General features: G+C 35.4%; 3 protein-coding genes across 3 annotated transcripts; all 3 read left to right on the top strand.

The window, feature by feature from the left end:
* Nucleotides 1-4,172: 4,172 nt before the first annotated feature.
* LOC110272008 (uncharacterized) lies at nucleotides 4,173-7,749 on the top strand. Its single transcript, XM_021123762.2, has 3 exons — nucleotides 4,173-6,796; nucleotides 6,881-6,986; nucleotides 7,075-7,749. Exons 1-3 carry the CDS (start codon nucleotides 4,281-4,283, stop codon nucleotides 7,747-7,749), a joined length of 3,297 nt encoding a protein of 1,098 aa, XP_020979421.1. The 5' UTR covers nucleotides 4,173-4,280.
* Nucleotides 7,750-8,150: 401 nt separating this feature from the next.
* On the top strand, nucleotides 8,151-10,307 carry LOC107643581 (uric acid degradation bifunctional protein TTL-like). The gene is made up of 4 exons (XM_016347269.3): nucleotides 8,151-8,360; nucleotides 8,500-8,601; nucleotides 9,931-10,024; nucleotides 10,126-10,307. The coding sequence occupies exons 1-4, from the start codon at nucleotides 8,202-8,204 to the stop codon at nucleotides 10,305-10,307; spliced, it is 537 nt and encodes a 178-aa protein (XP_016202755.1). The 5' UTR covers nucleotides 8,151-8,201.
* Nucleotides 10,308-14,314: 4,007 nt separating this feature from the next.
* LOC110272009 (uncharacterized) lies at nucleotides 14,315-15,317 on the top strand. The gene is made up of 4 exons (XM_088487551.1): nucleotides 14,315-14,473; nucleotides 14,573-14,665; nucleotides 14,740-14,841; nucleotides 14,967-15,317. Exons 1-4 carry the CDS (start codon nucleotides 14,315-14,317, stop codon nucleotides 15,315-15,317), a joined length of 705 nt encoding a protein of 234 aa, XP_088343677.1.
* The last annotated feature ends 224 nt before the right edge of the window (nucleotides 15,318-15,541 follow it).

Here is a 15,541-nt window from a genome sequence, read left to right as displayed (position 1 = left end):
GGGTTTTAGGCCATGGATTTTGAATAGGGACCAAAATCATGTAATTGCCTCACATTTGGACCCCATTTGTCTTTAACTCAACCGTTAAAACATACAAGTCAAGATTATTTGAGAGTATATAGTTGGCATATGCCAGTTGCTGTTCCATTAATGGCAGAGTGAATGAATTGCATACCCTCAATGCCTCAACCAAGTTATTTTCTTGGTTGGGCCCTTTGCTTCCTCAACATATAGTTCTATTTTGCTGCTTTTGAAGGACTTTGACTCCTAAATCCAACATAATAAAGATAACTATAATTCTGAATTTTGTTAACCATAACAGTGCAGGAATACTATAAATAAGTATGTGGAATTGAGTCAAATCATATAAATAAGTTTGTTATTCTTCTCCTTCTTCAAGTGCTTATATAGAGTTTTTTTTTTCTGCTTTTTGTTTCATTTTTTTAAATTGTTTCCGGTGTGGATTTATCTGTCCATTGAATGCTTTTCATTTTCATTTTTCTCAATTCTCTGTAATATATAAGCCGACTTGCTTTTTTTCAATTCTGTTTTAAACTGTTGCTCAATTCACTCTCGGTTCAAATGTAATGTAATTACTGAAATGAATGACATTGATATGTTACAAGTGCATTTGAAGGTTTATATGCTTGTTGTTTCAAATTTCACTTACATGATGCAACTTTGCTGAGAGATTAAACTTGCAATTTGTACTTGATATATATGCACCATTAGAGTAAAATCAAATTATTTAAATTTCTAATTATGTATTGCCGCAAACAGAAATATCTTATTAGATGAAAAGAGTAGTAGTTCATGATAATTAATCTCATGTCAAACACAGTTAATGGTAAATATAACAAGTGTTGGCAGGAAGTGAAGACTGGAGAGTGAGAGAGAATGAGAGAAGAATTAGATTTTATATTGCATCAAAGGAACACATAAATTTGGGTTTTAGGCCATGGATTTTGAATAGGGACCAAAATCATGTAATTGCCTCACATTTGGACCCCATTTGTCTTTAACTCAACCGTTAAAACATACAAGTCAAGATTATTTGAGAGTATATAGTAGGCATATGCCAGTTGCTGTTCCATTAATGGCAGAGTGAATGAATTGCATACCCTCAATGCCTCAACCAAGTTATTTTCTTGGTTGGGCCCTTTGCTTCCTCAACATATAGTTCTATTTTGCTGCTTTTGAAGGACTTTGACTCCTAAATCCAACATAATAAAGATAACTATAATTCTGAATTTTGTTAACCATAACAGTGCAGGAATACTATAAATAAGTATGTGGAATTGAGTCAAATCATATAAATAAGTTTGTTATTCTTCTTCTTCTTCAAGTGCTTATATAGAGTTTTTTTTTCTGCTTTTTGTTTCATTTTTTTAAATTGTTTCCGGTGTGGATTTATCTGTCTATTGATTGCTTTTCATTTTCATTTTTCTCAATTCTCTGTAATATATAAGCCGACTTGCTTTTTTTCAATTCTGTTTTAAACTGTTGCTCAATTCACTCTCGGTTCAAATGTAATGTAATTACTGAAATGAATGACATTGATATGTTACAAGTGCATTTGAAGGTTTATATGCTTGTTGTTTCAAATTTCACTTACATGATGCAACTTTGCTGAGAGATTAAACTTGCAATTTGTACTTGATATACATGCACCATTAGTGTAAACCCAAATTATTTAAATTTCTAATTATGTATTGCCGCAAACAGAAATATCTTATTAGATGAAAAGAGTAGTAGTTCATGATAATTAATCTCATGTCAAACACAGTTATTGGTAAATATAACAAGTGTTGGCAGGAAGTGAAGACTGGAGAGTGAGAGACAATGAGAGAAGAATTAGATTTTATATAGTAGGCATATGCCAGTTGCTGTTCCATTAATGGCAGAGTGAATGAATTGCATACCCTCAAGGCCTCAACCAAGTTATTCTCTTGGGTGAGCCCTTTGCTGCCTCAACAAATAGCTTTATTTTGCTGCTTTTGAAGGACTTTGACTCCTAATCCAACATAATAAAGATACTCCTTTTATAATCAACATTAGTAAGAGATCATGATAAAATCTCCACATCAACTATAATGAACAAATAGATTATGACAAAATCTCCACATCAATTAGAATGAACAAATCTTTATAGCCTCTTAATTTTAATATTGCCATGTGGGTTACGTGACCATCTCATTTTTTGTTCAAGTAAAACATACATCCTTATCCACTATTGGAAGCTGTAGAAAATTTGCAAGAATTTAATGATTTCTCACTATTTTACAACGCCTACATCTACACACTTGTTAAGTTGATATCTATGTACTTATACATCATTTTTGAAGGTGGAAATGTAAGTATGATTATCAGGTGACAGTGGAAGCCTGAAATTAAAGTGAGAAAAGGATCCAGCTGTCAGATAAAGCCTTTATTATCATCTGACAAATGCACTTTGTTGCTTTTGAACTTACTGAACCTTAGAGAATGATACTACTTGAGACGACATTCATCTATAACTGCACTGCTTTTATCATTCTACTCTCTATTGTTCATTTCCCTCACTTTTCTCACGTGAAACCAACGTTATTCTTGAAATCATACACTTATTTTGAGATAAAGAGAAAGCTAGAAGAGTCGCCAGCTTAACACTTGTGTGCTTATTAACCTTTTCTGAACCTGTGCATATTTAAATTCTTTATGTTATTATGTTCACAGTCAATTATGTCATTTTCTGGATTATCTCAATTTTCACACATATTTCAGGTTTAGTTAATCATTAGTTCCAAATGTTTGTTACCATCTTCTTTTTCTCTTTTTCTAACTTATTTTTTAAACGCTTGTGAGATAATTTATGGGTTCTGTTTTCTTCGATGACATAGGATAAAATTAAAACCCTTGAAGCAGGTTCTCCGACGAGCGGATATCTCGGGGATTTGAAATAAATTATCTAGGGTGCATCCTTGTACCTTCAACTGTCACAGGTACTTCATTTGTTAAGAAGCAATGAGTCTTTCACAAAATCTTTTCGTGAATTTACCAAGTATTTTTTTTAATATAAAGATCTATAAATTAATGGCAGACCACTTCTGATCTATTTGTTAATTGGCTTAAGTTGATCTGCCAACTTGGATCAGTAAAATATAGCAGTGATATGATGAAATCATGAAGCTAATTTGAACTTCAATTAGCATGATTTCAAATTCCCTATATATTTTCTCACATTTTTCTTATCTTTTGGTAAAATTTCGGCACTCAAATTATTGTTATTTCTCACAACTTTAATGTAATTTTACTCATTGTAATTGGATGGGAAGAAAGCTCGGTGTGTCGTTTTAGACAGAAGTGCATGATTCTTGTGTGAGTCCCTGAATCCTTTTATCAAGTACTAGGAAATAAGAATTTATTGTTCGTTATAGAAGTATAGATATGACTGTTACGGATGCCACATAGATAATGCAGTAAATTATTGGATAATGCAGTAAATTATTCCATAGCCGGTACTAGTTTTCAGATTGTTCGTTCATATTCACCTTAGCAAATTGTAAGCAGCACATCTATTTAGTCATCCAGATAGTAATATAGGTGAATCGCACTGTCATGTATATATACAATAACAATAATATTGTGGCTGTATGTATATAATAGTTAGTTTTTCATATTATTGTTGCAAATTACTTAATCTTAATTAATTGAAAAAGGACACATCTAGTAAGTTACCAAACTTATATATATTTACAAGTTTGATGTGCATGTTAAAACTAGTTAACTTAATCCCTTTATCTATTAGTCATTTTTTATTTCTTTAACAAGAAAATTATTAAATTTTCTTATATTTTATAATTGATTGTTTAGTTCTTCGATGCTTTTGTCTTAAGTATGATTTTAACTCTAACTATAACGCCTCTCTTTCCTTTTTTTTTTTTGTAAGGTTTTATTTTCCATTTCAATATTTTGGCTTTGGGACCAGCATTTCTTTTTTCCAGTAAATTTTTTCTAAAGTGCAGAATTTTCCAATGAGTAAGCAACTTTCAATAAATTATCTTGTGTGATGCGTATTGTTTTGATGGATAGTATCTGTGTTTTGTGTTTTTTATTTTAAGCGTTATTGTCAGCATCTATTTCATACTCTGACTTTATTATTTGAATTTTCGGTGTTCTATTATATCATTGAAGTAGACATCGATAAGAGTTGGATTTCTAAGCCACGAATTGGTACAGAGTATAGGGACGGTTTAAACAGATTCTTAGATTTCGCATTTGCCAATGCATCATCCGATGGGATGATACATTGTCCATGTTTGAAATGCGGTTTTCGCCTTCTCCAAACTAGGGAGGATGTGTATGATCATTTGATAATAAAACCTTTCCCATCTACTTATACATTTTGGGTACATCACGGGGAGAGACGCGTGGCAGAGAGCTCTATGGAAGAACAGGTAGTAGAACCCGATAGAAACCTCAAAGATCCAATGCTTGACATGGTTCAGGAGGCGTTCAACTTCCCGGGACTGCATGGCGACGAAGACGATTCAGTGAATGAACCCGCTGGCGGGGATTGGGAGGAGTTGCCATACTTATCAAATGAAAGTAGTAGAGAGGTCCGTAACTTGCATGAACTGCTCGAAGATGGAGCGCAGGAGCTATACCCGGGATGTACAAGGTTCTCTAAGCTATCTTTTTTGGTGAGGCTCTATCATATAAAATCCATGTGCGGAGTGAGTGACAAGGCCTTCGGAATGATACTGGAGTTGCTGGCGGATGCCTTTGAGAATGCAAGGATTCCAAGCACTATGCACGATGCCAAGAGGATCATAAGGAAGCTCGGTATCGCATACAAAAAGATAGATGCATGTCCAAATGACTGCATGTTATACCAGGGCAGCGATGAAGAGTTGTCTAAATGCAAGCGATGTGGGGCATCAAGATGGAAGCAAAAGACTAATAAGAACTCCAGAGTAAGGATCAACAGGGTCGTTAAGAAGAACGGAAAACTGCAAGCGGCGAAGACTCTTCGCTACTTCCCCCTTATCCCACGATTGCAGCGGCTCTACATGTCTAGTAAGACAGCCGCAGACATGTTGTGGCATAAGAGTGGGCATAGCTCTGACGGTATTTACCGGCATCCACGGGACGGCGACGCATGGAAGGCATTTGACAGGACTTATTATGACTTCTCCAGCGATCCACGCAGTGTTCGCCTAGCCTTGGCTAGCGATGGCTTTAACCCTTATGGAAACATGAGCTCGAAGTACTCAATTTGGCCAGTGGTTCTTATTCCGTACAACCTGCCCCCTTGGATTTGCATGAAACCCACCTCATTTGTCCTCTCCATGATTATTCCTGGGCCTAAAATGCCTGGAAATGATATAGATGTCTACTTACAGCCCTTGATCGAAGAGTTGAAGCTGTTGTGGGTTGGTGTTGAAACGTACGATGCTTACACGAAAAAGACTTTCAGGATGTATGCTGCATTAATGTGGACAATCAGTGATTTTCCTGGTTTAGGCAACTTGTCCGGGTGGAACACGTACGGTGGGAAAGCTTGTCCTGCATGCAATTTGGATGCTGAGACTAACCGTCTCTCACACAGTCAGAAATGGTGTTACATGGGCCATCGTCGCTTTCTGAATCCTTCCCACAGATATAGAAAGGACCGGGATAGATTTGATGGAAGGATAGAGTCTAGAGGTCCACCTGTCAAACTCTCAGGTGGAGACATTGCAAGACAACTACAGGACGTGCATGTCCACCTTGGCAAGGTGCAATCGGTTACTGGGAAAAGGATACGCGGACAGCAAACCGCCGTACATGACGAATCCCCTTGGAAGAAGAGGAGTATATTCTTTGAGCTACCATACTGGGAAAACAATGGATTGCGTCATAATCTTGATGTGATGCACATAGAGAAGAATGTGTGCGACAACATAGTTTTTACCATAATGAACGAGAAAGGTAAATCTAAAGACCACCTTAAGGCAAGAAAAGACCTCCAATTGATGGGAATCAAGCATGATCTGTGGCCACGGGAAGATGGAAAGTACCCACCCGCCATCTTTACTATGACCAATCCACAGAAGGATGTCTTTTTACGTACTATCAAGAATGTGGTCTTTCCAGATGGCTACTCTAGCAACATTTCCCGCTGTGTTGACCTACGACAGCGCAAGATGTCGGGCTTGAAAAGTCACGACTGTCACATTCTGATGGAGCATCTCCTGCCAATTGCGTTAAGGAATGCTTTGCCTGCCCCAGTGTCATCTGTCTTGGCGGATTTCTCGTCCTTTTTCCGCAGAATATGCAGTAAATCCATTGACCCTCAACAACTTCCTCTGCTTCAGGATCATGTGGTCCATACTCTTTGCCGCATGGAGATGATTTTCCCCCCATCTTTCTTCACCGTCATGGTGCACTTGACGGTACATCTGGTCGAGGAAGTGCGACTCGGTGGCCCAGTTCAATATCGGTGGATGTACCCAATCGAAAGGTACTTATGTCGTCTCAAGCAGTTCGTGCGTAATAGGTCACAACCGGAGGGCTCTATCGCAGAGGGATACTTATCAGAGGAGATTCTCGTGTTCTGCTCAAGATACCTCGATAATGTCGAGAGTAGGATCAATCGACCAATGCGTGTTGACGATCGACCGTGTGAACCTGACCAGTGTGAAAGTGCAGCCATGTTCCCGGGGGTAGGAAAGGCTGTTGGAGCTGCTTCGTTTTATAATCTCACACCAACTGAGAAATTTCAAGCTCATCGTCACGTCTTGGTCAATTCTCCGGCTGTGGAAAAGTACATAGAGTAAGTAAAGTTGACATTATTTGAATACGAACATGCCATGCTCTAGATGGAGTTTCTGACATAAAACTCTTGTTATCTCTCTAGTGATTTTAGGGCCATCAAAAAGAGGCAGTTGCGAAGCAGGACAAGGTCCCAGTCTCACATAGACAGCGTTGTGCACAGAGAATTTTCCGAGTGGTTCAAGCGTGAGGTGAAGCCTGTAATTATAGACGGTGTCATATACGGTATCCTATTTGTTCAATCCCTACCTAATGAAATGCGTCATTGTTACCTACCAGGTTCCCTTGGGAAGCATCAGGCATTCGAGTGAACTGCAATGGCTTGCATGTGGCCCCAATGTTCAAGCTAGCCGCTTTACAGCTTATAATGTAAATGGATTTAGGTTTAGAACCCTGTCAAGAGAAGAAGGGCTGAAAACTCAGAATAGCGGGGTTCACGTCACATCCGACACTAGAAGTTATGCAAGCAAGCGTGACAGTAATGTTGCGGTTGGTGGTGTCTCGTATTATGGGAAACTAGTGGACATTATTGAGCTGAATTACAGTGGTCAATTCACAATCGTATTGTTTAGATGTATTTGGGCAAACACCACATCTGGTAGAGGCATAAAACAAGATGTTTTGGGCCACACACTTGTCAATTTCTCTAATCCGATACATGTTGGTGAAAGAGAGGATGATGAACCGTACATTCTTGCGTCAGAGGCTCGCCTTGTATACTATGTGGAAGATGAGGTTGATAAGGAATGGAGCGTAGTAGTTCTTGTAAAGCCAAGAGATTTATTTGACATGGGTGATATATATGAACACTGTGAGGTGGAACTTTTCCCCCAACCGAGTTTAAATGAGTGCGCTGAGTGTGAGGTGGAAGGATTGTCACTAATAAGGGAGGGCGATTTAGAAGAACCCACCAATGATGCCTTTGATACTCACGAAGAGGCTATTGAGTCTTAGAACATTTGCTTATTATTATTATTATTATTATTATTATTATTATTATTATTATTATTATTAGCAGCTTTATTCTGGTTTGCTATTCCAATATTAAAAGTTTATTTTATATTTATACACTATTACTGGTACATAGTTTGGCAATTTTCTGAATATGGTGCACTTGTACACTAGTCTACTAGAATTTGCTGCTGCACATGGAGGGAATGTCAAAATTGCTGGTGTGTTAATAACAGTGCGATTTTTTGATTGCCCGACTAATTTGGATAGAAGTTACTAAGGATTTCAGATATTTAGTGTGGTATTTTTTCAGTATATAGCTGCCGGAGTTAACTGTTGATTGGCAAGAATCTGGATGGTTATTATGCTCACTTGTTTCATGATGGGGCTTATCAGGGAAATTGGAAGAGAGAGACTTCTTTCTTTGCGGCACTAGCATCTGGTTTTCCAAGGCAATGGTTCAGGCATCTCCATTCTCCTCGCTGGAGCACGCAACATCATATGCAAGGGACTTATGGTTCAACAGGTCACCTATTCAATCATGGCTGGATGTGTTCTCTGCACACCTGCACATAGATGAGGCTGCTAAGTTTGCGCCTGGGCCCATTATGTTGGTACGCTCTGATAAGTCGCACAATTCCTTAGTCCTCTTACCTTTTCAAACGGCAACACTAATTTTTAAAATGTTATTATCCTGTAAACAAAGGACACTTTATAAGCTTGATAAACCATTTGAGTTTCTTAAAACTGCAGGAGCTGGAGCAATTCGGAAGAAAGTACCGCAGGAAATTTGGCTTTGTGTTCATAACTAGTACAAACAAGAAGCTGTCGCACCAAATACTGGATGAGGTGAAGGTAAGATAAACTAATTTCTACACATGCCTCAATTATATTAGCGTTTAAACTTATTGTTGAAGTCAAAAAGCCCAACATCATACCTTTGAAAACAGTTTAATATTGACTGGTTTATGGTAGCTAGCCAGCTGGTCCTAATTAGTGATATATAGCTATGTTAATTGCTTTTGGTATATAACTTACAGATGCATCAGAACCCATCATGCATCTTTTTATTATGGAAAAAATTATGATACAAAAATATATCATGTTACGACCAGTGTCCTAGTTTGCGAAATGTAATATTTTGCCTTTCCTTCGAGTTTTAGAAATGTAAATTTATATATATAAAAAAGTATTTTTTGTTTTTAATTTTTTTAAAAATGCACCGGTACCTCTTTTAATGTTCCTTTACGTTTAGATGATATATTATTGGTTTTTTAGTTTTAGCCATAAAGAACAAAAAGTTAATTAAGCTTAGGTACATATTCTATTGAAGGAATTGAAGGACACCTGAACCATGTTATCATAAGGAACTAGCACTGGAGATGCTGTATGAAAGACACCATCAACCCCTGCCACTGCCTCATCAAAGTTCCATTCCGCCAATAAATCCTCTTAAAAAATCTTTAATCTCTTATTAGCTCCAGTCAATTCCCTTAGCAAGCCAACCTTCTCAACATCATCTGATCAAATATTAAGTAACATGTAGCAGATAATGCCATATAGCCAAATTAGAAATCAAACTATAGAATAAAATAAAAATAAAAAAGCATGTGAATCATTAGAATTAAAATTGTGATCTGGGTTTCACACGGGGGTCCTCACAGTGTGACCATTTTCTAGTAAGGCTTTGATAAGGTAAGCTGCAATGAAACCGGTGCCCCCAGTCACCCTGAATTCAGGCATCTCTCTGTTACCGTTTAATCTGATTTCTTTTCTGTTGTTACTTTAACTCTTGACTTAAAGTGCAGCAGTTTGTGATATTTGTTGGTCTTATGTAGTATCGGATTAGGTCTACCGATCAAGTGAATAGATGAACTCCATAGCCCAACTTTGTGAAGGTAGGAGAGTCACGTGAGTTTCATTCCACTTAAATCACAATTTGGTTTATGACAGATGTGTCACACCAGAATTGTCGACTAGTTTCACTCCACTTAGATTCCAAATTTGTTATGCATGCATTGTGAAATTATTGGTAGCAATTGATTAATTAAGATGAGTAGTGATTTGAATAAAAAAGCAGCAGATTCAGCTGGAAAAGGTGATTCCAGCAACCAATACTTAGAACAGTTGTTAGCCCTTTTCAACTTAATAACATTTGTGCTTGTACTGTTGGACATTGCGCAGGCACGCTACGAGAATCCTCTTTCTGTTGAAATTGGTATTACGTCTCGGGAGGAATTCATCCTTATAGAGAGAAAGCTTGCACGACTTTGGGACCGTAAGCTAGATAATATTATATCATTGTTGCGTAGCCATGGTTTTTTTCTTATTTACTATTGGTAACAAAATTATATTACTTGGCTCTGATCTAACTTTCAGGTTTAATTCAAGAGAATGTTCGAGAGACTCCAGAAGAATCAGGGGAGGTAGTTCAAGACTCGATGGAGGAGGACGACGTTGTGAACAACGATAGTTCCGAGGAGGTTGTATCTACTGTTAACAAAGCTCCGAAAATTACTTTTGACCTCAATAAAATACCAGAAGAGAATTGCTTCGTTTGAGAGATGTTGTATAGACTTGTTAGTTTGTTCTTGTTAGATACAGCTAAGTTTTTTCAGTATATGAGTTGACCTGGTTATTGACAACATTGGCGTGTAATTGGTATACTCTGACTTAACAAATTTGTGTTTTTAGTTGGTGTGAGCCTGGTGAGGTAGCAAGGAACATGTTCTAGTTTAAAATTACGTATAAATATATATCCCATTTAGTTTTTGGTGACTTGAAATTATTTTGAGACAACATTCAATTGACAGCCAAGATCATTCCTTCGTTTATTTTTTATATGACAGTGTAGCTGAATGCATGTTGATGACTACCCAGCAACAGTAATAAAAGTCTCAACAAAAATTAAATGATTAGTTAACGAAGGAGTCCACTTCAATGCACACAAGGTCATATATTTTCGTGTTTGATAAATCTTAGGAATTAAAGCAAAACGAAAATGGTATTTTTTTTCGTTTAATAAAATTAAAACAAATCACAAAAATAAAGAAAAAATCTAAAAAAACAAATAGTTCTAAAAAAAGATACTGTCCCATTTTAGCAGATTAGGTACCAGAAGCATGATTTATTTTATTATGTATATATCCATGGCAAGCAATAAAAAATTAATTTTTATCTTCATTTTTTGTTACTTATTTTATTTACTTGTAGTTGTTTAATATTATTTTTCATAATATTTTTTCCTAGCAATCAAATGGCTATGAAGTCATTGTTATGTTGTTGAAGCAGTGCGTTGATTATATCACCAATTTAATACTTAATATAAATTTTAAAAAATTAAATAAATTTATATTTATTTTGACCTATATTCGTTAGGAAATTATTTTTATCTCTCTATAGTCAAGAAATAAACTTCACTTGTTCTGTATTAAATAAATTTTTGAAGTAATTTAATTTATAAGATAGGTCTCATCTTTTTAAGTTCATCTTAAGAATAAAAAATGAAATTATTATTCATAGTTTTGATAAATAGAATTAATATACGTTATAATAATAAACCTGAAAAAAAAATTGCTGTTTTTAAACTATTTTGCAAATAGAGCCAATTTTATAATTTTACGATTGAGAGTGAGCAATTTTGTTAAATTTCTTTGAGTACGTGGCTGAGTATGTACTTTTAGATTATTATAAAAATTTGGGTAATATAGAAAAAAAAAATTGGTGATATTTGAGATATTGTTATATATTGTTATAGAAGCATAATTAAAATTCAAGTACTATAATAAGTAAATTCAAAGACTACAATAAAAATTAGTGCCTTTTTTTTTTGTAGTACTGTTAACGTACATATTATTAAAATCATTTTTGTTACACAGTTGTTAGTTTTTGCTTTATCTAAATTAAAATGAATAAATTTTAAATTCTATAATGAGGTAGTGTCAATTTTTTTAATTAAAAAATAAAAGAAAATTCATTTTCACGATTTTTTTATTTTTATTCTTATTACAAATTTATTATTATTATTATTATTATTATTATTATTATTATTATTATTATTAGTATTAGTATTATTATAGCCCCCAATTAAATATATCAGTTTTTGAATAATTCTATTAATATTGTTAGAATAAAATATATCATAGTTTTTTATTATATATAATATACATCTAAATGGTGGCTTGTTTAAACTGCGGAGTGAAGCCCACTATTGTTACCACCCTCAATTGAAAATTAAATTCAGTCTTTCTATATTCAAAACACATAATCCCGCCAGTAACCTAATCCTAATTTCGACGTTGCAGAGCCAGGACCGCCATCAAGCAGTTGCATCGTGAGCAGCAACAGCATCGTCTACCTTTCTCCAGCTGCCGGTAAGCACCAATCTTTGATCTTATGTGGTTGCTAATTCACCCATTGATAATCGCATTGTTATTAACCCTTATACATGGAATTTAACTTGTGTCTCCATGATCAAGTTTCTCCCTTTCTTTCTCACGATTTTATTTTGAAAACAAGAATTACAAAAATCAGATTCAAGAAAGTATTGTTGCCATGCTGCACCTGTTTAACATAGTTGGTATTTCAATAATTTGTTCTTAACTTTGCTTTGCAACATTTAGTGGTGTTTTTTATGATCTGCAATTTATTTTAACATTTGATTATCATTAGATTGAAGGGTATCTTATTATAATTTCCACAAATGTTGTGTTCCGATGATAATTATATTAATTGTAATTTATAATTTAACAGTATATTTATGCAATAATTTCTGCTGGTTGTCATGTTTCTCTCCTACTTCTTTAGTCAGTTGATAGGTTTAACTGTGAAGACTTTAACTATGAGAAGGGCAAAAAAAGTAAAAACCTTTCTTTTTCTCGGTTAACATTTACAAAGTCAATCCATATCTAAATTTTTGCTTTAATGTAGGTAGAAAAAAGATAATTAATCCATTGATAAGATATGTAAATATAGGTCAAGGAGAGGAGTTTATTTATACATTCATATCTCAGGTTATGAAATAAGGCACAAGGATAAGAAAAAGATAGTGAGTATTTTAACTAATTGAAAGAATAAGCACGATATGTTTTTAATTTATTTTAGAATAAGATTTCTTGCTCATTTGTAGAATTCAGCGTTCATGACTTAATTAGAGTACGTAAAATTTTTTTACGTGATTTGATTTCAGGTAATGGGTTTATAGTGCCTTAATGCAACCAAGTTGTAATTCATGCATTTGAATGTACATTCAAATGTGAAAAGGAATATATAATTACTTATTATAATTGCTTATATAGTTGCTTATTATCTCCTTATTATAATTGCTTATATAATTGCTTATTATCTCCTTATTATATAAAGCTATATAATTGCTTATTATCTCCTTATTCTATATGTTTTATATATGTCCGAATGAGCATTTACCTTATTCTATATGTTCTAAATTTGTCCAAACATATAAAATTTCTATTCTGCACCGCATGCATTATTATTATTTTATACAGCACTTGTTTGGTCTATGAGAAAATTATACCCATAACATTGATATTGAAAAGGCACGTTGCTTCCGATTAACTCATTTTAAGCATATTGCTATTTCTTTTAGGAGCTATAACATATATATATTATTGATAAGCGTGTCTAAATAGTTGGTCATGTTTAATTCTGTTTGAATTTTTTTATTGTTTACATTTTGATAATAGTATTAAGTGATACATTTGGCGGTACCAAGTTTATTAAGATGCCTAGGATAGGTCGTTTCACGAAGAAATCAAAGGTAGACTCGTTATGTCAAGGATCTACTGCGGCTTCATCCGTGTCCCAAGTGGATGGCCTAATTCCCCCCTCTGGTGGTACTGGTCCCTCCCCGACCTCATCTTTACCCCCCTTCCGACCACCCCGTACCGAACCACTGCCTGCTCCACAGCCTCCCACGAATGGTGCTCAACACTCGGAACCGCCTGATGAAGAATTAGACCAAGAGGCAGATGAGGTAGATTCCTTTGAGCAACACATTGACAACCAATTTGCTGCAGCAGAGGCTCTGAAGCGCAAGAGACGCAAGACCACCGAATTTTGGGATGTTAAAACGATTGGTATACAACAATTTATCCCATGTATTTTTTTATGAGAAATTTCTTTATGATTTCATTGCATCTTGGCCACAGTAGTTACTCACAAAGACTAACTATGATAAACAGAGTCTGATGGGACAATCAAGCAACTTCATTTAAGTGTGAGAGAGGCTATGAAGCCACCTAACGGTAGAAAGATCGTTCTGAGGTTCAATGATAGACTGCAACCAGTTGGAAATGAAGCTGGTATACTAAGCGGCGTTGTCGGAATGCTGGGATCTGACTACACCAAATTTCCAATCTGCGAGAAGGACTGGAGAAAGGTTCGCTCTAGGGACAAGATATATAATGAATGTGTAAAGGTAAATTGTTATATTTTTGTAAAGTCATTTTAACTTAATTCGACGCCTATCAACAATTTAATTCTACTCTTGCAGGAATTGTTCCATTTTGAAGAAGATAGTCAATGAATTATCAAGCGTACGATTTTAAAAATGCTAGGAAGGGCTTGGAAGGATACGAGGAGCCATTTGTATCATTACTTTTACAAAGCAGATCGGACCCTTGAAGAAAATATTAGACGCCGTCCACCGGGAATTACTGCGGATCATTGGAGATGGTTCCTCGATTATCGCAACAGTGAAGACACAAAGGTAATTTATTTTTATCTAATATTTTAAAAAATCTATTTATGTCATATTGAGTTAGTAAAAAATAGTGTCTAGTAGCTCTTATGTTTCGTGGGATAATAGGAGAAGTGTAAGAAAAATGCTGAGAATCGATCGAAGCAGTTATACACTCATACTGGCGGATCGAAAAGCTTGGCAAGGCTCGAAGAAGAAGAGGTAATTTAGGATTCACTTACTCATTGAACCTTCTCTATGTAAACCTATTCACTATTTAATATATATTGTTGCAGTCAGAACGACTGGGGCGTCCAGTTAGTAGGGGGGAGTTGTTTGTCTTAACACACAAACGACCTAATGGATCCTATCTCCATGATGCAGCTCGGGCTATTGGTGTAAGTAATGTGTTGAGAATCGCTATGTTGTTACTCATAGGTTTATGTTGTTAAAATTGTGTTCAGATTTTGTTTGGTTAGCAATTAGCTAATAAATGCTTCTGTTTGCTTATCTAACTGTGTAGGAAAAAATTGCGGAGATTGAGCAACATGATGAATCGTCTAGACTGTTATCTCAGAATGATTCACTTGCTCAAGCTCTTGGAAAGGAGCACCCAGGTAGAGTGCGTGGCATGGGAATCGGACCGACTACTAGTCAAGTGTTCGGTACGAACTCATCTCAATCGAGCATTGGAACTCAAAGGGAGGAGACCCAAAGGGTGTTGCTTGAACTGCAAGCAGAGCTGGCGGCTGAGAAATTAAAAAGGAAGGCAATGGAGAGTGCTCTTATGTGTCTAGTTCGAGGGCAAGGTGGGGAGCTGCCACCAAACGTGGCTGCATGGATGAATTCATTGGAGGGACAGAGTAGAGAGTAGATCTAAGGATTTGAAATTTTTTCTTTAAGTTAAATATACACTTTTTTATTGTTGATTATGCAACTCTTAGTAAGGAATACACTTTATTGATATTTGGATTAATGATTAATTTTATCAGTTTTGGTTTTTATTCGTTCACCGATCAATTTATTCATTCAGTTACAAAATAATTAAGTTTTCTATTATTTTAAAAAATTCAAATATTAAAAAAATTTAATTCTGTA

Source organism: Arachis ipaensis, chromosome B5, assembly GCF_059453495.1.
Source record: "Arachis ipaensis isolate K30076 ecotype BB chromosome B5, ASM5945349v1, whole genome shotgun sequence".
Lineage (NCBI taxonomy): Eukaryota > Viridiplantae > Streptophyta > Magnoliopsida > Fabales > Fabaceae > Arachis > Arachis ipaensis.
The sequence above is the reverse complement of the archived record's forward strand: the minus strand, read 5'-3'. Positions and strand labels throughout refer to the sequence as shown.

Coding starts and splice junctions, on each gene's coding strand:
- LOC110272009 (XM_088487551.1), top strand. CDS start 14,315: ATGCTAGGAAGGGCTTGGAAGGATACGAGGAGCCATTTGTATCATTAC. Junction 14,474..14,572: donor GCAACAGTGAAGACACAAAG/GTAATTTATTTT, acceptor GTGGGATAATAG/GAGAAGTGTAAGAAAAATGC. Junction 14,842..14,966: donor ATGCAGCTCGGGCTATTGGT/GTAAGTAATGTG, acceptor CTAACTGTGTAG/GAAAAAATTGCGGAGATTGA.
- LOC110272008 (XM_021123762.2), top strand. CDS start 4,281: ATGATACATTGTCCATGTTTGAAATGCGGTTTTCGCCTTCTCCAAACT. Junction 6,797..6,880: donor GCTGTGGAAAAGTACATAGA/GTAAGTAAAGTT, acceptor TTATCTCTCTAG/TGATTTTAGGGCCATCAAAA. Junction 6,987..7,074: donor CCGAGTGGTTCAAGCGTGAG/GTGAAGCCTGTA, acceptor GTTACCTACCAG/GTTCCCTTGGGAAGCATCAG.
- LOC107643581 (XM_016347269.3), top strand. CDS start 8,202: ATGGTTCAGGCATCTCCATTCTCCTCGCTGGAGCACGCAACATCATAT. Junction 8,361..8,499: donor CGCCTGGGCCCATTATGTTG/GTACGCTCTGAT, acceptor TTAAAACTGCAG/GAGCTGGAGCAATTCGGAAG. Junction 8,602..9,930: donor AAATACTGGATGAGGTGAAG/GTAAGATAAACT, acceptor GACATTGCGCAG/GCACGCTACGAGAATCCTCT.